This window comes from Heloderma suspectum, chromosome 11 (genome assembly GCF_057233095.1).
Source record: "Heloderma suspectum isolate Gila_16-S chromosome 11, 16-S_ref, whole genome shotgun sequence".
Lineage (NCBI taxonomy): Eukaryota > Metazoa > Chordata > Lepidosauria > Squamata > Helodermatidae > Heloderma > Heloderma suspectum.
The window spans coordinates 43,086,239-43,111,472 of NC_139468.1; the positions used below are offsets into that span (position 1 = coordinate 43,086,239).

The 25,234-nt window shown below is 45.9% G+C and overlaps 1 protein-coding gene across 8 annotated transcripts in view; it reads left to right on the forward strand.

The window, feature by feature from the left end:
• Window positions 1–25,234, forward strand: part of SPG11 (SPG11 vesicle trafficking associated, spatacsin) — a 67,187-nt gene that overhangs the window by 28,621 nt on the left and 13,332 nt on the right. For 6 of the 8 annotated variants that reach the window (XR_014785437.1, XR_014785436.1, XM_084817625.1 and 3 more), the window contains 17 exons: window positions 429–594; window positions 1,523–1,728; window positions 2,799–2,907; window positions 8,426–8,585; window positions 9,628–9,891; window positions 10,105–10,305; window positions 10,735–10,842; window positions 12,109–12,289; window positions 13,131–13,345; window positions 13,561–14,320; window positions 16,723–16,865; window positions 17,052–17,250; window positions 17,766–17,903; window positions 18,481–18,614; window positions 19,237–19,344; window positions 19,877–20,045; window positions 22,249–22,337. Coding sequence is in view for 5 of the 8 variants with exons in the window: in XM_084817625.1 (XP_084673751.1) it covers window positions 429–594; window positions 1,523–1,728; window positions 2,799–2,907; window positions 8,426–8,585; window positions 9,628–9,891; window positions 10,105–10,305; window positions 10,735–10,842; window positions 12,109–12,289; window positions 13,131–13,345; window positions 13,561–14,320; window positions 16,723–16,865; window positions 17,052–17,250; window positions 17,766–17,903; window positions 18,481–18,614; window positions 19,237–19,344; window positions 19,877–20,045; window positions 22,249–22,337 (3,350 nt within the window). In the remaining 3 variants the exon portion in view is untranslated. The remainder of the gene's footprint in view (window positions 1–428; window positions 595–1,522; window positions 1,729–2,798; window positions 2,908–8,425; window positions 8,586–9,627; window positions 9,892–10,104; window positions 10,306–10,734; window positions 10,843–12,108; window positions 12,290–13,130; window positions 13,346–13,560; window positions 14,321–16,722; window positions 16,866–17,051; window positions 17,251–17,765; window positions 17,904–18,480; window positions 18,615–19,236; window positions 19,345–19,876; window positions 20,046–22,248; window positions 22,338–25,234) is intronic. The other 2 variants (XR_014785438.1, XM_084817626.1) reach the window with 1 other exon arrangement.

Here is a 25,234-nt window from a genome sequence, read left to right on the forward strand (position 1 = left end):
TTACAGTTCACTTGTATGTCCCTATGCTATATCAGGCAGGCTTCTCCTGGTATATTCCCATATAGCACTCACTGACATTTTCAGCTACCTCCTTGATTCAGCAACTTAGGGGCAAAAATTCCCACCAGAAACACCTGCATCAGCTCCACTGAAATTAATGAGGCTTGCACAAAAACACAGAGGTGTTTTTTTTGCGGTTCGCCTGATCCAGGAGATGTAGTGGTAGCCAAATGTGAACAAGAGTCAAGAACAACAGGAACAGAGCGAAAGTTGTTCAGTCCAGTCTTAACTCTTCATTCACCGCAGTACTGTTGCATACACTCTACCACAATTTTGGGCCCAGATTTTTCTTTATCTGCATATCATCTGATGCAAGTAAGCCTATGTTTTAGTTCACTTGCAATACTACTCTACTCCATTCTGTCCAGATATTTGTAGTGACCTGCCTCACTTCTCGTGCCCCACTCTTGTTAACAAAGACGCTGTAATTGAACGTCTGGATTTCTGCTACTATTTGCGTCATGAACGCCCCTCGTTTGCTTTTGGGACTTTTTTAGTACAGCAACTGGCGAAGAGCAAAACCCCAAAGCAGCTGTGAGTATCTAAAACAAGCAGAGATTTGGAAAGAGCAGAGCAAGCAGCATTAATGTTTTTCACTGAAAAATGTTTGTGTTATAGTAAGGTTTAATTTATTGTTTAAATACTTGTAAGATACTTTGTAAGGAATTATCCTAAATGGCAGGTTATAAATATGTAAAATAATGTGCAGTACCAAAAAGCAAAGACCTAAAGACAGATTTGTGTTGTAATGAGATTCAATGGTGTTCTCTGGCTTCCGCTAAGAACAGATACATCATCTTAGAAATTAATGGGGGGAACAATCCTATGACTCCTAGACAGAGTCTGAGGGGCCACAGGATATTTCAGATTTCTGGATCCGAAGCAGAGTCAGTGTTCTGAGCTTGGACCGAGGAGTCCAAGCTCCCCTCCCCCACCCCCTTGCAGCCGGCACAGAGAGAACCATGCTGGCTGCCTTTACGAGCTTGGAAATGCGAGCTTGGAGAAGAGGGAAAGGGGGCAGTTCTGTGGGTGGGGAGGGCAGGAGACCAGGATGGCCAGCATATGAAGAATCCTCCGGCTGCCCCAGCCTCCTTCCCTCCCTCCCTGCAGAGCCCCAGCTAGACAGGTGAAATGGCCCGTCTAATGAAAATGCAGGGTGAGAAGAGCACGGAGGCGATGACCGCCTCCGTGCTTCTCCCGCCCTGCATAGGATGCCCATTAGCCTCCGAGTTCAGGCACTGACAGGCATCCCCATAGGGCTGCTCCCTTAGGGTGCAATTGAGACACACAACTTCTAACTACAACCAGCATCTTAACAGAAACAATAAGAACAAATCTTAACTCTTCATTCACCACAATACTGTTTATTTTTATTTCCATTGTGCACAGTTGTGTCCTAACTCTCCAATCTCTCCCTGGTGTTTCATATGCAATATGCCAATTGCTGCCTTTTCTTTTCTAGGATCCAGCAAGGAGGCAATGAAGCCTACTCTTTGGCCCTGTCTTTCTTTTATGTGCCTTCAGTTGCTGCAGCCTGTGTCTGCTTTCTGGAATTGTTGGGCCTGGATAGCCTCAAACTCCGGGTGGATATTAAAGCTGCAAATGTAATTTTGAGCTTCATGTCTAGGAGAGAGGAGCCTCAATATAACTCTATCAGGCAGTCCTTGGGTAATGTTTCTTTCTACATGTGATTCTTCCATTTACTTGTAGAAGGGGTAAAAAGTCCGCCTTGCCAAAGGCTGGAGGAGGGGCAAAGTGCAACCCCCAGCAAGGACCCTTGGGGCAAAAAGGTCCTTGGCAAGGGCAGGCATCAGCTTATCCTTGGCAGGGGGCTTTTTTGCTGCCTATTTTGAGCTGATGAAGTGATCTCCATTGGCTTGTATAGGCAGCGACAAAGTCCCCCTGCTGAAAAATGGCTGGAGTGGGGGCCATATCCATCCCCACCAAGGTCCCTTGAGGCAACAGGGCCCTTGGTGGCGGATGGACTTCACACACACCCCAGTTGATTTTTGGCAGGGGGTCTTTTTCTTATCCTCTGCAAGTGAAAAGAGAAATTGCTCCATTCAGTTGCATGGAGAAAGAGGGATCAGAGAGAGAGAGAGAGGAGGGAAAGAAGGAAGGACCCGGGATGGGGGGAGAAATAGGGTCCAACAGAGAGAGAGAAAAAGAGGAGCCAGAGATAGAGAGAGAGGAAGGAAGGAAGGAAGGAAGAGCAGCCAGAAGGCAGAGAGATAGAGAGAGAAACCAGAGGGACAAAAGGAGGGAAAGAAGGGAGAAAAAAAGAGGAGGCAGAGAAAGGGGGATCAGAGTGGGTAGCACGCACACAGGTTGCACGTTCACACACAAACACTCCTGGCATTTTTGTGCTTGCCCCCCAAAGCCCCTACAGCAGGCAATTTGTGGTGGCACCCAGGGCATTTTTTTGAAAATGCCAAAAGTGCCCATGGGCCCAAAAATTTGGGAGGCACCTGTGCTATAGGAATACATGTGAAGAAAAAGCTAGCCATCTTTTTTTGTCCATTTTAAGTATTACTTTTCCTGATGATAATCTGTAATTGATGAAATTACATATTTTTAAATCATTGTCATCAAACAGATCTAAAGGCAGATAAAATAAGATGTGGGAGATCTGGCAGTAAACTAGTAGGTAGCTGTTATTGAAAGAGAAGTGTTTTAGCTATGCTGCATCAAGATGAAGGTACAATCTCAGCAAAATGCATTGCGTATTCTGTTTTCAGTGGAAAAGCTAACAGAGCTAGCGGTTGGAGAAAAAACAGCAGCAGAAGAGCTCCTTGTCTGCCTAGAGGAAGCAGTTTGGGATAAGATTGAGCATCAAAAGATAAAGAAGTGAGTCACAAATTTGAGCTCACCCTGGCTAGTCACCAGAAAGTTAACATCCTAGAGGGGGAGTCATGTGATATGTTAGATAGAATGCCTCTTCACGACACATCGAGCTGGCAGGCACTTGTTACACGGTCTGTGGCCTTGTACCACTTTTTATGAAGGCCAAAATTGGAATGGTTGGCACAGTTTGTGAGTGTGGTGTTGAGCCTTATCCTGGAACATTGGGGCCTGCTGAAAAGTCAGCAAAAGTCTTTTGGTGGATTCTTCTGAAGCAACAGGCATTTGCAACTTGATTTGTAGAAAAACTCTTTAAGTCTCGTACAAGCTAAAATGTCCCAATGGGATGACTTGATTTTTCTGAAGTTGGTGACCCTGAATCTCAGAGGTTGGGGGTGGGATGCCGAGTGCCTGCATTTGTGCTCTTTTCGATCTTAGCATGTGGCTTTATTATCAAAGCAGAGTAAAGTATTGCTGAACTTTGACCAAGCAGCAGGGACGTAGGTCAGGCCTTAGGGAGATGCTGGTTGACTCTTCTACTGAAATGATAATAAGGTATCATGTGAACAACAAATGCAACGTTCTACCAGCCTTAGACACTGTACATACCACTTTCATGGAAGGAGTTACTTGAACTGTTCCTTCAGCAACAGCAATCACAGGCCAAGAAAGGATTCATGATTGGTCTCCTAATTTGGGTAGGTTCTGGTTAGGATGTCATGAGGACATGTCTTTGGTGCCACCTCCACATGTCTTGATTTTGGACTTTGTCACTAAAGCCATTTCCTTGTCCATTATTTCATTGGCCCCAGACAGCTAGATGCAGTCTCTGCTGGGCTTTTCCATCTCTGAGAAGATAGAGTCATTTCATTGCTGTCATAACATGGCTGAAGCTTTCTGGTAAGCAGGCTGATGTGGTACCTGCTTGCCTTCCGTGAGTCATCAGGAACTGTTGACTCTGGAGGCCTGTTTCTGCAGTGTACTCCTCCTTGCTTGTGACACACAATGAAAGGGGGGGGGGGCGCTGTGGGTAGATGAGCCTTTCTTGCAGCAGAAGATTGAATTAGGTGACCTTCAGTTTTTCTCCATGCTTTTTCTCCAGCTGGTCTTGGTAGCCAACCAGCTGTGAAATACAGTCCTACCGTGTTACTGCAATATATATGTGTGTGCGTGCCTGCGTGTGCACACACAGAGGTCTTCAAATGGTGACTGTACTTGATGTCTAGTGGCCGGCTGTGAAAGTCAATCATATCATAACTTAAGTGAGCCTTACTTTTAGGAAGTAGATATACGACTCTACACATGGACGTCACCAGATGGTCAATATCGAAATCAGATTGATTATGTCCTTTGCAGCCAAAGATGGAGAAGCTCTATACAGTCAGTAAAAACAAGACTTGGAGCTGACTGTGGCTCAGATCATGAGCTTCTTGTTGCAAAATTTCGGCTTAAATTGAAGAACTTAGGGAAAACCACTAAACCATTCAGGTATGACCTAAATCATATCCCTTACGAATACACAGTGGAGGTGAGGAATAGATTTCAGGGATTACACCTGATAGACAGAGTGCCTGAGGAACTATGGACGGAGGTCCGTAACATTGTTCAGGAGGCAGCAACGAAATCCATCCCAAAGAAAAAGAAATGCAAGAAAGCCAAGTGGCTGTCTGATGAGGCTTTACAAGTAGCTGAGGAAAGAAGGGAAGCGAAAAGCAAGGGAGAAAGGGGAAGATATATCCAACTGAATGCAGAGTTCCAGAGAATAGCAAGGAGAGACAAGAAGGCCTTCTTAAATGAACAATGCAAAGAAATTGAGGAAAACAACAGAATGGGAAAGACTAGAGATCTCTTCAAGAAAATCAGAGATCTCAAGGGAACGTTTTGTACAAAGACGGGCATGATAAAGGACAAAGAAGGCAGGGACCTAACAGAAGCAGATGAGATTAAGAAGAGGTGGCAAGAATACACAGGAGAACTATACAGGAAAGATCTGAATGTGCCTGATAGCCATGATAGTGCGGTCACTGAACTTGAGCCGGACATCCTCGAGAGTGAAGTCAAGTGGGCCTTAGGAAGCATTACTAACAACAAAGCTAGTGGAGATGACAGTATTCCAGCTGAGCTATTTAAGGTCCTAAAAGATGATGCTGTTAAAGTGCTGCATTCAATATGCCAACAAATTTGGAACACTCAACAATGGCCGCAAGACTGGAAAAGGTCAGTTTACATTCCAATTCCAAAGAAGGGCAACGCCAAAGAGTGTTCAAACTACTGCACAATTGCGCTCATTTCACATGCCAGCAAGGTTATGCGCAAAATCCTACAAGCTAGGCTTCAGCAGTATGCGAACTGAGAACTACCGGAAGTACAAGCTGGGTTTCGAAGAGGCAGAGGAACTAGAGATCAAATCGCCAACATTCGCTGCATCATGGAGAAAGCAAGAGAATTCCAGAAAAACGTCTATTTCTGCTTCATTGACTACGCTAAAGCCTTTGATTGTGTGGATCACAACAAACTGTGGCAAATTCTTAAAGTGATGGGAGTACCAGACCACCTTACCTGTCTCCTGAGAAACCTGTACGAGGGTCAAGAAGCAACAGTAAGAACCGGACATGGAACAACCGAGTGCTTCAAAATTGGGAAAGGAGTACGACAAGGCTGCATATTGTCACCCTGCTTATTTAACTTATATGCAGAGTACATCATGAGAAATGCGGGGTTGGATGAATCAGAGGTCGGAATTAAGATTGCTGGGAGAATTATCAACAACCTCCGATATGCAGATGATACCACCCTAATGGCAGAAAGTGAAGAGGATCTAAAGAGCCTCTTGTTGAGGGTGAAAGAGGAGAGTGCAAAAGCTGGTTTGAAACTCAACATTAAAAAAACTAAGATCATGGCATCTGGCCCCATCACTTCCTGGCATATAGAAGGGGAAGAAATGGAAGCAGTGACAGATTTTACTTTCTTGGGCTCCAAGATCACTGCAGACGGTGACTGTAGCCATGAAATTAAAAGACGCTTGCTCCTTGGGAGGAAAGCTATGGCCAACCTAGACAGCATAGTAAGAAGCAGAGACATCACCTTGCCGACAAAGGTCCGTCTAATCAAAGCTATGGTTTTCCCAGTAGTAATGTATGGCTGTGAGAGCTGGACTATAAGGAAGGCTGAGCACCAAAGAATTGATGCTTTCGAACTGTGGTGCTGGAGAAGACTCTTACGAGTCCCCTGGACTGCAAGGAGGTCAAATCAGTCAATCCTAAAGGAAATCAACCCTGAGTGCTCATTGAAAGTACAGATACTGAAGCTGAAGCTCAAATATTTTGGCCACCTAATGAGAAGAGAAAACTCTCTGGAAAAGACCCTGATGCTGGAAAAGACTGAAGGCAAAAGGAGAAGGGGACGGCAGAGGATGAGATGGCTAGATAGCATCACCGATGCAATGAATATGAACTTGAGCACACTCCGGGAGAGAGCGCAGGACAGGAAGGCCTGGCGTGCTATGGTCCATGGGGTCACGAAGAGTTGGACACGACTGAACAACAACATACTTCCTTGATCCACAATAGGGTCCCATAAAAATAGTTATGTACATAGAATTTTGAGGTTTGTATGTGTTTCTGGACCACATAGCTACAAAATGTACTTGGGTGGACATGCTGATTCTGTAGTATTCATTATGAAGCTACCATTCTCTAAGATGGTGGACATGCAAGTGTGGACATGTGAAAGTTGTGAATAAGTACATGTAAAAAGCTAATTTTGTTGGCTAAGTAAAAAAAAAATTAGTCAAAAGGCCAAACATCTATCACCATTCTATATTTTGGGTTTGTACTGTTTGTTTAAATGACAATGAAAATCAGTCAAATAAATTTCTGACTGATGATTGGAAATAACTCGGGCAAATTATTTTAAGTGTTTTATAACTAAAGTATTCAAAAGGTGAAGGAGAGGGTAGCAGGTGCTGAAAAGCTCCCATCAACAAGCCTCATGGTTCCCGGCAGGAAATCATGCTTCATCATTTTCTGCCAGGGATCATGGGGTTTCTGGCCTCACCTGTGTGGATTGGAGCCATTCATCTTTTACCCCTTACCTTGCCCAAGCTATGTTGTGTCCTAATTTGAAAAATTTGATTGAATTTTAAAAATAAAAGAACAATTATGACAAACATGATATTTGTACACCTGTCATAACAAACAATAAATACATTAAAATATAAAATAAAGCGGTATATATGAGTCATAAAGTAAAAGTATAGCTGACAGTTGGGTCACAAAATGGCAAATATGTATGTATGTATGTATTTATTTATTTATATTACATTTCTGTACTGCCCAATAGCCAAAGCTCTTTTGGTTATACAACATTCAAGACCTCCCGTCTAACATGTTCATATGACTGGAACCATTCCAAAATCTAATAAATGGCTGCCATTGTTTTAAAGTATCTTTGTCATATTTTAAATCATCTGTTTATAAAATGTTTAAGTACCCTTTGCTAAACATTTCTTCATTCATCTATTGATGGGAGACTGTGCTTTTCCCAATATTGTGCAACAGTGGACCTCGAACAGCCCACAGTTCACAGCCCAACAGCAGCCATGGGTTCTCTTTGTGGTTTGTTTATGGTTAACAAACCATGGTTTGTTAGTGCAGTTGGGGTCACACAACTCAACTCACATTTCAACAACAACCCACACTCAACACCTGTGGGTTGTCATGTCTGAACCCCGCCAATATCTCCCATGTGTTGATGGGGGGTTTCCATCAGATGCTATCCCCTCCCCTTCTCCAAGGTAACATGATGGGTTTGGGAAGGGGAATAGTGGCTAACAGGATTTTTGAGCGTTCACATTGAATGATTTAAATGTCCTTTGAGGCTTTTTCAGCGATTAGAATGTTTGAAAACCCATGTTTATCTTCCAGATTAACCTGTAAATGAGATCTTATTGTTCCTGCGCATTCAGGAGAGTACTTCTGAGCAGAGAGAGGCAGATACCTCTCCCTCTGCATTCTTAGTGGTTCATGGAGAATTCAAGTGGGGAAGGACACTTGCCAGAAAAGGGAAAGCTCTACCCCCTGACATGCTGGTTGTGGGAACTGTAGAGTCCTGATTGTGTTTTCCAAATGGTTATTAGTTGAATCAGACTGAATGAAATTCTAGGAACCCTATCAAAGAGAGGAAAAGAAATATACAACCCTGTCCTGCGTTATTATTTTCTACAGTTGCTCTTTTATTTTTATTTTTTATATTTAAAGTCTTACTTCAGGATGACAGTTTGAAACTATCCCTCCCTGCCAACACTCTTTCAGCATGATTAGCATAGCTTCCTATAGTTTCCTGTTCACCTGAGCCAGAGAGAAGCAAAGGGACTCTCATCATAGCAGGGAGGGAGGGGCAGTTGCCATGGCAAGTGGTTTTGTGGGTTGCTGCTTATGGCAGGCATGGGGCCGGGGGATGGAGAGAGATAAGGTTGGTAAATTATTAGTTGCATAAATAGCAGTAATGTAGCCTTTCTTTGTAGGACATCCAGTGGTGCAAGGAAGCAGTGGTCTCTGGTAGTCCAGTTCTGCAGGCTCCACAACATCAAGCTGAGTATGTCATCTCTGAAAGTGTGTGCTAGATCCAATGAATGGCTGCAGTTTATTATTGTAGCCCAGATGTACAACTACCCACCAAGTGAGGTAAGGAGCCCCTGGAGGCAAATGTGATACTACCATATCTATTTGATTTAGGGTTTGGTCTTTGCTTTTGCTGCCTGTAGAAGGCAATTCTTTTGAGCAGAAAAGATGGTACATATGGAAGAGATCGGTAATGGAGATTGTGGCTTGATTTGGCCTTGCAGTGGAAAGATTGAAGGAAATCTATATGGATATTATTCACGTGGTGAACAGGGGCTTGGTGTGGCTCATCCTTAAGATTAAGGGGAGCCATGCTAGCAGTCGCCAAAGGTCTGAAAGGCTGTCATGCAGAAGTTGAAGCAGACTTGTTCTCGGTTGCTCCAGAGGCCAGGACTAGAATCAATTATTGGAAGTTGTAGGGAAACAGATTTCAGCTAAACATGAGGGTAAGCTTCCACATGCTAAGAGCTGTTTGACGGTGGAAGAGCCAGACTCTGAAAGCAGTGGGTTCTCATTTGCTGCTGGTGTTTAAGCAGAAGCTAGACCACCATCTCTCAGGGATGCTGTAGCTGCACCCTGCTTTACAGAGTCTGCATTGAGCAGGGGGTTGGACAGCTAGAAGATCGCCAAGGACCCCTCTGACACTAGGATTCTATGCTGTTGGCCCATGATCTTTAAAAAAAGCCACTTTGATTTTAAAGAGTATCCATTTGTCTGAGTTTTGTCAGTCATGTTTGTTTCCTGGTTTTACGTGTCCCACTTTCTTCCTCCATCTCTCCTGTGTCAGTCACTGTGTGTGTGTGCATGTGTGAAAGTGAGAGAGAGAGAGAGAATTCCACAGAACTGTGGGGCAGGGAAGAGATCCATTTCCCTCTCTTCCTTGGTTGCATCCTACCCCCATGCTGTGCCTTAGAGGGGCCAGCAGTTTTTCCCGCATGGCTCCAGTTGTCTGTAAATACCCTAGGCTTTTGAAAAGGCATTGTTATTTCCTACATTTGTGTTTAGTATACACGTGTCTGGCTTTTAAACCATTACTTGATAGCCCTTTTGATCTGTTTGCTCACGTTCTGTGTCTAAACCCGTGTTCCTTCTTTCCCTTTCCTAGGTCATCCCCATCCTCCAGGAATTCCCCCCTCCTCTGCAGAGCCACTTGAGGCTGGCCTTTGAGAATTTGCAGTCCTCAGGCACTCAGCTGGAAGGCCAGGATGGCAACCCCTGTCTGCTGAGGCATGAGCAAAAGCCGAGCACAAGCGGTCTGTTCCACATCCTGCTTCTGTGTCAGGAGCAGCTGCATCCCTGGCGTTACCTTCTGGCTGAAACGGTGAAGTGCCACGCACCTGTCCTGAGCGTGCTGGCTGCGTGCTTCCAGGTATGGCTTCTCCGAAGGTGGTGCAGGTGCAGTCTGCCAGAGTCATCTGAGGCTGCTGCGCATCCATTTCTATGGGCCCTGCCTGTGCACAGCCTTGCTGTGGCATTTCAGAATGCCTGCATGAATGGTCTTAAACATGGATCTTTTTCTCCTTTGTTTGGAAAAACAATTCTCCTCACCCCTTTTCTCTGGCCATGTTCACCCATTTGGCAGGATGCCAGCATTATCCATTGCCTTTGTGTCTGGATAATAACTTCCTTGGATAGCTCCACCACTGACGAGGTGACAAACCACATTGAAGGTTCAGTTGAAACCCACGAGTGGGGCCTTCTGGATTTGGCCACTCTCTGGCAGATGCTTTTAAGGAGGCAGAAAATCAGAACGCTTCTTCATGGCTTTCAGTTCTTTCTGAAGGTAACCACATAAGTGTTCCTAGTTGGTATTTTAGGGGAACTTGGACTATGTCGGCCTGCTTTTCCAGTCTGCAACTCCCATGTCTTTCGATACCCCTGATAGACCTCTCTTTCTGCTTGTGCTTTATCACACTTTTCCAAAGTGTCTCTGAAGTTAAATGGAGAGTTTCAGGGAGGGGGGTGGGGAGGATTTCTTCAAATTGGAAGGCAGCACATGGAGCAGCCCAGATTAACCCCTGCTCCTTTTAAGGAAAGGAAACTGCCCCTGTCCAGTTACTGCCGTCTTTGTGCATATGCTTTTGGAGACTCAAGAGCTGGGCTGTGGGGTGGTTGATATTCATGGCGCTTTTTTTTTTTTTTTTACAAATTGTGCAATCTACTTTGGGTAGAATGTTTTTCATAAATGTGTATGCATGTTTATTGTATGAAGGATTCCCCCCTGATGATGATGCTGGAGGTGTATGAATTGTGCATGGACTACAAAAATTACAACGAAGCCCAGGCCAGGCTCCTTGCGTTCCAAGCCAGCATTTCAAAAGTAAGCAGAGGCTTAATTCACTTGATGAGGCTTTAAAAAATACCCAAGTCTTTAATAACCGAGGCAGGTTCTGGTATCTCTAATTTGTATATTATTGTGAAGGCAGCAGTGTGTAAGGTGGACTGAGTGCAATGCCGCTTCTCTCTTAAATTCTGCCACCACTCTTCAAGACCACCTGGCTTCTGCAGTGAAGGGATCCCCGAAACTGCAGATCATTGATTTTTTAAAAAATATGGTTACATTTATATCCCACCATTTCCTCCAAGGAACCCAAGGTGGCTTACATAGTGGTCCTCCTCCTTACATTTTATCCTCACCACAGCCCCATGAGGTAGGTTAATCTGAGAGTCGGTGACTGGCCCAAAGTCACTCCATGAGCTTCATGGCCAAGTGAGGGCTTGAACCTGATTCTCCCCAGTACCAGTCCATTGCTGTGACCACTACACTACACTGGCTGTTGGTGGGAGAAGAGGCACTGCCAGGTGAGTCCCCAGAGTGAACTTCACCCATTTCCCCTTCCTTCTTCCCTTGGATGAAAGCCTGAATCATAAATCAAGCAATCTGGCATATGGGAGAATATTCCTTGAGAGATCAAACTATGAGGCCTATTTTAAAGGTTTATTAAGGTTTGAAATGAGGAAGTGGGAGAAAGAAGATGCACAAATAAAAGATGGTTTGAAGAAATGTGTCATGAATGATTTATGTCTGAAGATTTTCTCTTTGATTTAAATACATTTATTAATTTTAGACAATTTGTTTGACTTTGTGATTTTGATTTTTTCAATATGTAGTACCTTAGGCCCTTTCCTCTTATTAGCCTTAGGCCCTTCATACCTTTAATCCAGGCCTGCCTGGGATGGGGCTGGGGGGAGAAGAGAATCAACTAGTCAGGCAAGACTATTGCTGCTTTGGATTACCTTCAGGTAGCATGTATGTCCTGCACATAGGGAGAGGAATGTGAGCCATAGACTGCTGAGTGTGAGTCAGAAGCCTAGGTAGGTAGGACAACAGACGTGATTGGAGCAATCTTTGTTCCTGACAGACTGAGTCACTAGGAGGTGATTTTACCAGTCGAAGAAGAGTTAATCTAGGCATGCATGTGTACACACACCCCTCTTGTGTGTACAATTCCTAATTTCCTAAGCCTCTGCTGCTGAGGGTGGTTGTTGGCACACTTTGCCTGAATTTCCACCTGAGCTGAAGTAGGGGCTGGCAGGGAAGAGTGCTTTGGGGCCAGCTTGCTTACTGTGGATGGTCTTTACGCAGCTCCAAGCCACACGTGAAGCATCACCTCCTATCCTCCCCATGCCCTGGATGGAGTCACAGGCCTCATTTCTTCTTGAACTGATGCTACAGCAGTGCAGGACCCAGTACGAGTTAGGAAAACTCCTTCAGCTTTTTGCAGATATGGACGTTGCTCTTCCTCACGGCAAGGACTATTTTTTGTGTGTGTTCCCTGTTGATATTTATTGCCCACATAGCCTAGTCGCTTGATTTACATTTGTGAATTTTATCTGAAGCTTAATTTGAGTCAGGGTACTGTTTTCAGTGCCTGGCCTCAGGCGGCCCTTAAATGTGCTAACTGGGAGTAAAGAAGACTTCGGCTGCCAAATTCATTCTCCTTTTAAGTGTAATAGAACCATTGACTGTTGAATAGAAATGGGATGGGAGACCAAAAGACGTTTGGCAGAGCAGTAAGCAGTTTGCAAGTGTGTTAAAAAGCACGAACCTTTGCTGGCAAGCCCAGTCGCTGCCCTCTGTATGCATCACTTGTGCTACCTGGAAGGGAAGGGACTGGGCTGCCAGTTGCTGCCCAGCATGATACATAGTTTATTTGTTCATTTATTTAAAATATGTTTACACCACCCTTGGTCTAAAATTCCAGGGTGGTTTACAAATTTTAAAAAACAGGAATGCATTAAAACAGTGCATTACTTGCATAAACTGGCAGATTATTTTTTTAAAAAACCACTTAAGCAAGTTAAGTCTTGGGTAAATAAAAAGGATTACACGTGGCATCTAAAAGAAAGCAGTATGGCTGCCAGGAGAACCTTCCATGGCCTGCATACGACCGCTGAAAAGGCAGTCTCCTTGCCACCCACTTAACTTCTAACCAGGGTGGCACTCGGCAGATGAGGAGGGACACGGGTGGGTAGATGTGGACATCCGACTACCCATGTGCTCCTTTCCCAAAGGCTCTCATGTTTATGAAGTGCAGATTGTGCCATGTCTTAAGCAGTTGCCTGTCTTTTTTCATTTCTGTTTTTCTGGCCTCTTTTTGTACATAGGGCCAGATATGAAGAAGCTAAGCGCCCTCAGCTACATCTTGAAGGATTCTTCTATCATAATTGATCGTGCCATTTTAAGCAGTTACACTGTTGAGAACTTCCAGAATGAGTGCAAAAGAATTCTGGAACATCTGCAAGAGAGAAGCGCTTTTTCCATGGCGCGGGAGGTAGCAGAACTTGCAGAATTGCCTGTGGACAATGTTGTTATCCAAGAGGTGTGGCATAGTCGCTTTGGATCTACTCAGCACTTTTTGTCTTATGTTTTAGTTGACTGCGTTCCATCTCTAACCATGGTAGAGTTAGAAAGTGGCATATAGAGGTTTCCTGCTTTATGCACACAGACACTTAGCCTGTGTCTGCAGTTTCCTTTGGTTCTCATTGTTGTTGAGAAGGGACTGAGAAACATTTTAATCTATTGTGTGTTTTGCAGGTGCTCCAAAATGTGCACCTGTTGAAACAGATTGGACATTGGCCTCAAAAGCGGACAAGAATCGAGTTCTGGAAAAAGTGTCATGAGAGCTACGTGAGAAATGCTATCTCAAACCAAGCTGCCTCCAGTTTCTTCTTAGCTCAGGCAGGCTTTGTGTCTTTGGATGATGAGAGAACATCTAGTGTCCTTGAGAGGCAGCTTTTGCTTACCTTGGCTGGTCACTGGCTAGCCAAAAGTGACCCAATTCCACTTGATGAACTTGAGCAGATTGAAAGAGAAATTTGGCTTTGCCGCATCATGCAACAGACTTTGAGCCAGGGCACCAGGCAGGTCAGGCACAGATTGTCTCACCAGATTTCCTTGAGTGGTGAACTGTCCTTTGACTCCTTAGCAAAGGAGTTCTCCTTTTCTAAGCTAGCTGCTTTAAACATGCCCAAGTATTTGCAGCTTGAGAGTTTGCCTTCCCAAGATGCCCTGCATGCCACGCTTCCTGAGGCTGAACTGGAGTCTCTGAGTTTTCTGATTGGGCACCTTCTAGATGAGGGCAGTGTGCATGAGGCCAGCCGTGTTTGCCGGTATTTTAATTTCTACAGTAGAGATGTCTCACTGGTCTTGCACTGCAGAGCGTTGGCTTCTGGAGAAGCCCCTCAAAGCTGGTTTCACCCAGATATTCAGGCTGTCCTTGCAGCACGAGCAGACGAGGAAAGCAAGGGCAAGAAGAACAGAGAGGAGAACTCTCAGAAGAAACAATTGCAGAGCAGTAAGTAGCAGTAACCATGGAATATAGGAGCTTGACAGATGTATATCAGAAGCAGAAAACTAGTTAGGGAGGCAGGTGGATGACAATGGAGTTAAAGGAGTACTGAAGGAGGACAGGGAGATTGCAGAGAAGCTGAATGAATTCTTTTCATCTGTCTTCACTGCAGAAGATATAGGACAGATGCCTGTGCCTGAACTGATGTTTTCAGGAAGGGAGTCTGAGGAACTGAGGCAAATAGTGGTGACAAAAGATGAAGTTCTCAAGCTTATTGATAAACTGAAAGCAAATAAATCACTGGATCTAGATGGTATCCATCCTAGAGTTCTCAAAGAACTCAAATATGACATTGCTGATCTTCTAACCAAAATATGCCGCATGTCCCCAAGATCAGCCTCTATACCAGAGGCCTGGAAGATGGCCAATGTAACACCAATTTTTAAAAAGGGATCCAGGGGGATCTAGGAAATTACAGGCTGATTAGCTTAACATCTGTTCCAGTTAAGTTGGTTGAAAGCATCATTAAAGTAAAATTCGTAAGTATATAGAAGGACAACCCTGCTGAAAAAAAATCAGCATGGCTTCCGCAAAGGTAAACCCTGTCTCACTAACCTTTTAGAGTTCTTTGAGAGTGTCAATAAGCATGTAGACAGGGGTGATCCGGTAGACACTGTTTACTTGGTCTTCCAAAAGGCTTTTGACAAAATCCCTCACCAAAGATTCCTGAGCAAACTTAGCAGTCATGGAATAAGAAGAGAGGCCCTCTTATGGATCAGTAACTAGTTAAAGAACAGAAAGCAGAGAGTAGGAATCAATAGTACATTCTCCCAATGGAGGGAAGTAAATAGTGGGGCCACAGGGACCAATGCTTTTCAAGCTGTTCATAAATGATCTGGAATTAGGAGTGAGCAATGAAGTGGCCAAGTTTGCTGATGACACCAAATTATTTAGGGTGGTCAAAACCAAGAGGGATTGTGAAGAGCTCCAAAAGGCTCTCTCCAAACTGGGAGAATGGGCAATCAAATGGTTCAGTGTAAGCAAGTGTAATGTGATGAAGTTGGGATTTTTTGCCCCAACATAAAGTATAACCTGATAGGATCTGAGCTAGCGGTGACCAACCAAGAAAGAGATCTTGAGGTTGTGGTGGATAGTTCAATAAAGATGTCAACCCAGTGTGCGTGGCCGCTGTAAAAAAAAAGCAAACTCTATGTTAGGCATAATTAGAAAAATAATTGATAATAAACTGCCAACATCATACCGCCGTTATACAAATCTGTAGTGCGACCACACTTGTAATACTGTGTCCAGTTCTGGTCACTGCACCTAAAAAAAGATATTGCAGAGCTGGGGAAAGTGCAGAAAAGGGCAACTAAAATGATCAAGGGGGTGGAGCATCTCCCCTATGAGAGAAGGTTACAACAGCTGGGATTGTTTAGCTTGGAAAAAAGGAGGGTGAGGGGGAACATGATAGAGGTCCACAAAATTATGCATGGTGTGGAGAATGTGGATGGGGAGACATTTTTCTCCCTCTCTCAAAATAACTAGAACCCAATGGGGTCATTCCGTGAAGCTGATTGCTGGGAAATCAGGATAGATAAAATGAAGTACTTCTTCACACAGCACATAGTTAAACTATGGAATTCGCTACCTCAGGATGGAGTGATGGCCACCATTTTGGATGGCTTCAAAAGGGAGTTAGCATAATACTTGGAGGGGAAGGCTATTGATGGCTACTAGTCCTGATGTCTGTGTGTTACTTCCAGTACTAGAGGCAGTAGGCTTATATACACCAGTTGCTGGGGAACATGGGCGGGAGGGTGCTGTTGCACTCATGTCCTGCTTGTGGGTTTCCCTTGGGCATCTGATTGGCCCCTGTGTGAACAGAATGCTGGACTAGATGGACCCTTGGTCTGATCCAGCAAGGCTCTTCTTGGGTTCTTATGTCCCTCTCTGAGTTCTGCACACTCCTCCTCTGCAATGTATTCCTTTTTGTTTGCCATTTTGTTGGGGGAGGGGTGATGCTGTTCTGTAACAGAGCAGTGGGTGTGATGGGAGGAACAGTTGGCTCTTGCCACTAGCCCTTCTTAGAAATGTAGATGTTTCCGTAATACATCTCCAACCCAAAATTTGTAATTCAAACTTTTCAGAATTGGTATCGTTGTTTCTTCAGCAATGGCTGTAGAGAGGGGTGGGGGTGTCCAATTGACAGCTGAAGATCTTTGAGCATTTTTAGATGCTCCATTGCTTCAGAGCTCATTAGCATGGCAAGAGAAGAGTACTTGTCCCACTCTCAGTTGGCTCTTTCTGTAAATCGTGGCCTGCAATTCCTGGAGGGTTTGCCTTTATCAGTCAGTCTCCTGAGCACGGTTGTTCCTTGCTTTCTAGAGTCTTGCTTTCATTTCCAGCCTCAAGCCTAGAGTGCCGGTCTTTTGTGGAGGGGGTGTGTCCAGACCATGAGGTTGTAGGCAGCCTGAAGGCTCTGACTGCGGAGTGTGTACATGGGCGGAACTACTGCAGACAGATCCTCTGCCTGTATGAACTGTCCAAGGTATGGATGGATGAATGGAGCCGGGGAGGGGCGCTCCATAAAGCACAGGAATTTCACCAAGGGTCTTGCCTGTCAGTTTGGCATGGGGGTGGGGGTTTCTTCCAGGTGGCAGATGCTTCAGGATTAGTTCCCTCTTGTAGAACAGATGTGTGGTATTCCCCTCTCCTTCTCCATGGTACTCTGCAGGAGCTGGGCTGTTCCTTCAGTGAGATCTCTGCCCATGATTCTGAGAAGCTGCTTCGGGTGATCCTGTCATCTCAGCAGCCAGACAGGTGCAAGAAGGCCCAGGCCTTCATCACTACTCAGGGGCTGGAGCCAGGGACTGTGGCGGAGCTCGTGGCCGAGGAAGTCACACGAGAGCTACTAGCACCTTCGCAAGGAAAAGGTGGGGTGTCCAGTTCTCACTTCTTCATGTATGTCTGTTCAGTTCCATACAGTTGATTGTTACTTCCAAAGTTTTGCTGACATAGTGTCTTTTGATGCAACCCAAAACATCATACTGGCCATTTTTGTTGCTGCATTATGTTGTCAGCTCAGGTTCAGGGTGGCATCCACAGTGACTGCCTCCACCTCAGCCCCTTTTTTTACATCATCATCATCATTGTTGTCACTTAATTACATGTATTGTTTATTATTGGACAACATTCTCAGAGAAAGACCCAATGCGTCTTACAACAAGAATGAAAACTTACTAACTTTTTAAAAAAATCACTGCTACTGCCATAGCCATGGGATTTAAATAGCTTTCTTGGACCAAAGGGAGAGCTCATGTAACTTGTGGGGTAAGAACTCCTGGAACTGGGATTGGAGAGGAGAGGAGGTGCTTCCTTCTCAGCCTTTGTGGTCAGCTGGAGAATGTGCTGTGACCAGTATGTCATTCTGTGTATATTGTATGTACAGGGAAAAAGCAAATCCGAAATCCAGCAGAGGAGAGCCAGGCATTCCTGCAGCTGGCCAAGCTGTGCCAGGACCCCACTCTGGTTGGCATGAAACTATTGGATAAAATTTCATCTGTACCACATGGGGAGTTTCCCTGCAGTAAGTGCTTATCTCTAAACATCCAATGATGTCGGTCTTAGGAGGACTTCAGTCTTGTGACTAAGACTGCAATCCCAAACATGCATACTTGGCCACAAATCTCATTGGAGTCTGTGAGACTCAAGTCCAAGTAAACATAGATGTGTTTGTGCTGTAGGAGTGACCTTGCGTCCTCTCTCTTTCCTCTCTTGGCATGGTGCACATCTGGAAAATGTGCCACCATGATGCCAGGAGCTGTGCTCGTGGAGGCCTCGGTTCACATGCTGCACTTCTCCATGCACGTGTGTCTTGGGAGCAGTGCAGGTTTATCGCTTGAGCCCTTTGATAGTGTTTCCGGGGGTGGGAAGGGGTGGTCTCTGTCTTTGACCTTCATGACGCAAGCCTGGGAACTGGGTTTCTTTTCTCCCACAGCTATGGGATTGGCTGTTGGTGTTGCCATTTAGCAGACGGGAACTGACTGCTATGGCAAGACAGGGACTTGAGCCTGCCCATCCCAGATCAAGTCCCGCTCTCTGGCCATTGGACCACATTAGCTTTGCTTAAGTACACCTGATGGAGGTCCCTTTTCCTTCCTTAGCTACAGAGCTCCTGATCCTAGCCCATAATTGCTTCAGCTTGACATGTCACATGGAAGGGATTATTCGCGTCCTCCAAGCTGCCCGGATGCTCACGGATGAATGCTTGGCACCCAATGAAGAGTACGGCCTTGTGGTATGCAAATGCCCTGAAATGCCCCACTTCAGAGAATGATGATGGGCTGCAGTGCCCTTCCTCTCCTGGCCTTTGGAGGTTTAGCCTTTTCCAGGACATCTACTCTCTCCCTCACTGAGCAGGGAAGGCAGTGGCAGGGCAGAGACCCCCGTGTGCATGGCGGCTTCTGCTCTGATGTGAATCTTGTTCTGATGTCCTGTATGTTGATCCATGTTAGCAAGTAACATGCAGCTTGTCTTGGAAAAAGCAGTCCTAGCAGCCTGGGCTTGGCTGCCGTAATTGGCAAAAGAGTGAAAGTTAGGGGCTCCCCACTGTTCCGGCCGGACAGCAGCCATTGCTTCCTCCTGGCCTTCCATCAGTTTCTTCCACTGCTCTGTCTCTAAGCTGGTGCAATTCTTGCCCTCAGCTGGGAAAGCCAGCGGTCCATCCTGTCTGGAACCCCGCTGAAATGGAGGATGTGGTTGATGAGCAGCATTCCGCAGGCAAGAACTCTGTCCCAAATGAAAGAGAGTGGCTGCCGTGACTCCTCGGACACATCACTGCTCTAGCCACAGAGCATGTGATAACATTTTGTGGTGCCCTTTCCCTCTGCACTGTAGCTCAAGCTCTTCTCTCTCCAAAGGTTCGACTTCTCACTGGCATTGGCAGATACAATGAGATGACCTACATCTTTGACTTGCTGCACGAGAAGCATCATTTTGAGGTGCTAATGAGAAAGAAGTTGGATCCGGTGGGTACAAGTGACAGACCCTTTTCAGTCCAAGAGTTCCAGATTGTGCAATCCCCATCAGTGCCTTTGTTCTGCCTGTTTCCTTCTTAGAAAATAACCATCCCAATCCTTGCATTCCCACTACAGAATGCCCTTGCTATCAAACTCTCTTTAACTCATACACCCCCTCAGTCCCTTAAGGCAGGGGTGAGCAACTTGTAGCCCTCCAGATATTTTGGCCTACATTTCCCATCAGCCCTAGCCAGCATAGCCAATGGTGAGGGGTGGCGGGAGCTATAGACCAAGACATCTGGAGGGCCCCAAGTTGCTCACCCCACTGTAAGGACAGTTTTTCCTTCATAGCCCATTGCAGCCTTTACACCCCTTAACATATGGCTGTGAAACCTGGCTCTTGCTCTGTTCAGTTGTTTCCTTGCACGTTGGAGTGGAGGTGGGGGTTCTGCTCGGCTCCAGAGCTCACTCCCCGACAATGGTAGCTGGCGAGGTTCCAAGATGCAAGCTTTCTACACTCTCCTCCCTCCCTCTGTGGCAGAGTGGGACCCTCAAGACAGCGCTCCTGGACTACATCAAGCGCTGCCGCCCAGGGGACAGTGAGAAGCACAACATGATTGCCCTCTGCTTCAGCATGTGCCGGGAGATTGGGGAGAACCACGAGGCGGCAGCCAACGTCCAGCTGAGGCTGATTGACTCCCAGCCTTGGGGTAAGCTGCCGTCCTTCCTGGGGAGCACCAGGAGGGAGCCACCTGGAGCTGGAAGTGGTGAACTGTCTGAGGAGTTCCATCTCTGGCGGAGGAAGGCATGCGGCGGGGGGGAGGCGCCATCCGTTCACCATGAGGCCGGGCTGGTAAAGGCTTCAGGTCTCCACTGTGGATAGCCGTCTTCTCAGTTTTCATCATGTCTCCCCCAAGGAAGCAAACAAGCTTAGAAAGCAAAACTAAAAGTGTGCATCTCCCTCCCTGTCTTTCTTTTGCCCCTCCCTTTAGCTAGCCAGGTTTGGAGAAGTTTTGGTTTGGTTTGCAGGGGTGTCTGACGCGAGCAACAGGGGCAGAGTGGATTCAGCACTGAGTGGCAAAGCAGCTAGGCAAAGACTCCTCTAAGCTTGCCGGAGCATTCCTAAGCAGCAGCTGCTCATACAGAACACTCCAGGCACTTCAGCCAGCTGTGCTCCAACCTTAGCTGCCCCTAAGAGCCACAGGGAGCTCATACAACTCCAAAGCCCCTTCCAGCACTGGTACGCCCTGTGCTGGAAGGGTCTTACTGTGAGTGCTCCATCCATGAGACTCACAGACATTGTTACCATTACACAACAACTGATCTGCAGAGGGACTTGTTGAGGGGTCAGTGTGGAGGAGTGGAAGTTCATAATTCCAGAGACCTCAGTTTTCTTGTGAAGCCTGGATGTAATTTGCTGCTGAAAGAGGAGTAGTAACCACTGAAGATCCCTTGAGTAAAACTTCACCTGTGGATGGAATATGTTATGCAGAGCCTTTTTGGTGGCCGCTCCCAGTCTGTGAAACTCCCTCCCAACGGACCCTAGGTTTGCTCCCTCTCTGCTGTCCTTCCACCGGCAGGTGAAGACCAATTTATTCAAGGTCTTTGGCCTGTAAGTGGAGCTGTTGGGTTGGGTGCTGTTTTATAATAATAATCCCCCCTCCCCCTGGTAATAGTGATGTTTTTATTGTATTTTAATTTATCATTTTATTGTTCTAATCAATTTTAATTGTTTCTATAAGCCACCTTGATGCCATTTTTTGGTAGAAAGGTGGGGCACACATTGATTGATTGATTGATTGAATATTGAGTGTCCCACTGCTGGCTGCCCTCCTCCATCTGAGACAGAATGGAACATTAGACCTATGGTGGAAGTTCCTTCTTCCGAGGTGGAGCGGGTCATCCAGAACCTCCCAGACTGGGGCCAGCATTTGCCCTGAGGACAAGTTTGGAAGGGTTCCCTTTGCTAGTGCAGTGTTGCTTGGAGATGATTCACTTTCCTGTCCTCTTTGATCCATTCATGACAGTTTTTCTGTATCTGTACTGATAACATTTTGAAATTTTTGCACCATTTTTTTCATTTTCGCATCTATCATACTTCTAAAACTGAGAGGGTGACCCCACTGGTAGAAATTTGGAAGAACCTAGGTTGGCAAAACTATTCTCATTTATTGGACCAATTAGGTTAGTCAAGGAGTTATGTTAGCTAGCAAGGTTCACAGAACATTAGGCAAAATGGAAAGAGAGCAAAATTTCCATTGCTCTGATGAAGAACTTTCTGGAGACTGGAAATCTGCATGGCCTTGGACCAGCCTAAGTTGGTTTAAAAGTAGGAGACATAATTTACCTTCCCCAGTGCGGCATCATGACCAAACCAATCTCATAAAAATATTTTTATGTATTTATATGCCAGGCAACTGGACATGCTGTGAATGGCCCAGAGGATTTTTAGGAAATAAAGATGGTGGGCAGCAGTATTAAAAAAAAAGAAAAAGGGCACTGCTGTTATCTAATGGGGGCGGGGGCACAGAGGGCAGTTGAGCAGCCTCGGATGGGGGCAGAGCGTGGGCACACGTGTGCAAGGTGGATGTGGTGCATGGTTTGTACTCAGTTTCTTGGGAAAATTACTTCTCCATATCAGCCATTTTGTGGTGGTGCCCACAACTGTTTCTCACATTTTTAAGTGTGCTCTCACACAAAAATGTTGGGGACCCCTGAGTTACCTGCTTGGTATTGCTTGTCATTTTGTTCCTTGCATTATCTTGCCTGATTTATCTTGGGTTCACTTGTGGCCTCCTCTTTCTCCTACCTCTGGATTTGGCTGTTTCTTTTATATCCCTTGGTCCCCTCACACAGAGCAGGCAGCATCCGGCTCACCATGGCCATGCAATCAGTCTCCTCTCTCCTTTCCAGAGAGAAGCCTTCAGAATGTGCCATACCTGAAGAAGCTCCTGATGAAGGCACTGACCCTCTTTACAGATGCCGCTGAGAGCTATTCTAAGGTAAAATGGGGACACTGGATGGGGTTCAAATAGAGATGGGAACCTGTGGCCCTGCACGTGACTTCAACTCCCATCATCCCAGCCAGCATGGTCACAGGTGGTGGGAGTTGTAGTCCAACATCATCTGAAGGGCCAGATTTAAATTTAAATTAAAGGCGAGCTGCAGAGACACGTGTTGCTTCATGTGTTCTGTATAGTCATAGTTGTGGCATCAGATATGTGAAAAGGACTGTGATCTGTTATCGAGGAGCTCTGCCTCGCTTGTGCTTTAAGTATACACTTTGCACTTGGACTCTAGAGAATCCAGTGTGCCTGAGTAAGCGCATCAGGCAGAGGCTTGGAGACCTGGGGCATGAAAGCAGATGCTTGTGGCTGCCTTCCTTTGACTTACAACAGGTGGAGTGCCTTTCCACCAACAGAGCACACGAAGAGGTGTGACAACCTCTGGATGTACGCTAATGCCTTATTTTATGCCTAGTCCTTTTGCACACAGCCATCCTGGGCACACCCATTTGAATTGGCCAATCAGAGCCCTAGTAATGCCAGAAAACTGTTCCCACCAATAAAGCAATCCACAGTCGTTAGCATTAGAAAAGGTTAATGACCCTCCATCCAGGATTTGCACACAGAACTCCAGTAGTGACTAAAGGGGAGGGCTGACTCAGCTCCTAGTCCTTATTTTCAGTTTTGTGTGCTGCACCCGTGGCGACCCATTTGTTTTGGGGAAAAGACCCTCCCTGAAACCTCAACGTTCCAAAAAGACATCTGAAGAGTCTGTTTGGGTTCCCCTTCTCTCCAGGAGTTCCAGTACTGTTTTATCCTGTTATCTGTTGCTAGCTTTGCTCCTCACTCCTTCCCCCAGTTTCCCCCATTGATGTTTATTATTTTTACTATTATTATTTTACTATTGGTCTAGTCGGGGCTCCCAGGGAACCCTTGTACTTCCCTTCCCAAGTTTTGCAACACAAGCCTCTTAACATGGAAGAGTTAAGAGGATCTGTAAGGCAGAGGCGGGCAACTTGTGGCCTTCCAGATGCTTCGGCCTACAGTTCTCATCAGCTCCCTCACCATTGGCTATGCTGGCTAGGGCTGATTGAAGTTGTAGGCCAGAATATCTGGAGGGCCACAAGTTGCCCACCCTGTTGTAATTTCTTCACCAGCCTGCAGATCCACAGAAGGCTCCTTCTGTGATCTGGAACGGAGACCTGTGATCTCCTTCTGTGATTTGGAACGGAGTATTCCAAACCTCCCCTCTCTGATGGGAAGCCCTCTTTCTAGGATTAGGTAACTACTGGTGCATTTTTTTTCTTCCCGTTTCCAACTTCCTATCCCTGTCTGGCTTCTCCAAAGCACAATCTATCCATACCAATCCAAACCCTGTGCCCTGTATACAGTCAGGGCCAGAAATATTGGAACAAGGATAACTGTTTTGGCAGTTGACCTCTGTACACCACCACATTGAAGTTGAAAGGAAACACATCCAGATGGGAGCGAAGTCAGGACTTTCAGCTGCAATTCAAGGGGTTTGACAAAAGTGGGGCACTAACCATTCAGGAAGGACAGCCAGTGGCATACACCCCCCCCCCCCCAAGGTTGGTGGCTCATAAGTAATGGAACAAATGGCTGACAAGCAGCTGCATGGCCAGGTGTGGCCTGTTTCCTGGGTACCCCATGACAAATCAAGCAGATAAAAGGCCTGGAGGTGGTTCTGAGTGTTACATTTGCATTTGGTAGCTGTTCACTGGAACTCCTAACATGAAGTCCAAAGAGGTGTCCATGCGAGTGAAGGAGGTCATCATTAGGCTGAGGAAACAAAATAAACCCATCAGAGAGATAGCAAAAAGATTGGGAGTGGCCAACACAACAGTTTGGAACATCCTGAAAAAGAAGGAATTAACTGGCAAGGTCAGCAACAGCAAAAGGCCTGGAAGACCACGGAAGACAACTAAAGTGGATGACTGCAGAATTCTGCTCATGGTGAAGAGCAACCCTTACACAACATCTAGCCAGGTCAAGAACACTCTTGAGGAGGTAGGCATGTCATTGTAAACATCTACAGTCAAGAGATGGCTTTATGAATGTAAATACAGAGGCTTCACAACAAGGTGCAAACCACTGGTAACACTCAAGAACAGACAGACCAGTTGAGCCTTTGCCAGCAAACACCTTAAAAAAGCCTGCCCAGTTCTGGAATAAGATTCTTTGGACTGATGAAACCAAGATTAACTTGTGCCAGAATGATGGGAAGAGAAAAGTATGGAGAAGGAAAGGAACAGCTCATGATGCAAAGCATACCACATCATCTGTCAAACATGGTGGAGGCAGTGTTATGGCATGGGCATGTATGGCTGCCAATGGAACCGGGTCACTGGTGTTTATTGATGATCTGACTGCTGATAAAAGCAGCGGGATGAATTCTGAAGTGTACAGGGCTATCCATTCTGCTCAGATTCAGCCGAATGCTGCCAAACTGATAGGACGCCGCTTCATATTGCAGATGGATGATGACCCCAAACATACAGCAAAAGCTACGCAAGAGTTTCTCTAGGCAAAGAAGTAGGATGTTCTTCAATGGCCAAGTCAGTCACCTGATCTCAACCCAACAGAGCATGCTTTTCACTTACTGAAGACAAGACTGAAGGCAGAAAGACCCACAAACAAGCAGCAGCTGAAGGCAGCTGCAGTAAAGGCCTGGCAAAGCATCTCGAGGGAGGAAACTCAGCATTGGGTCATGTCCATGGGTTCCAGACTTCAGGCAGTCATTGACTGCAAAGGATTTTCATCCAGGTATTAAAGGTGATCCTTAAGTTTGAAATGATGTTGGTTTGTTCCATTCCTTATGAGCCACCAACGATGGGTGTGTGTGTATGCCACTGGCTGTCCTTCCTGAATGGTTA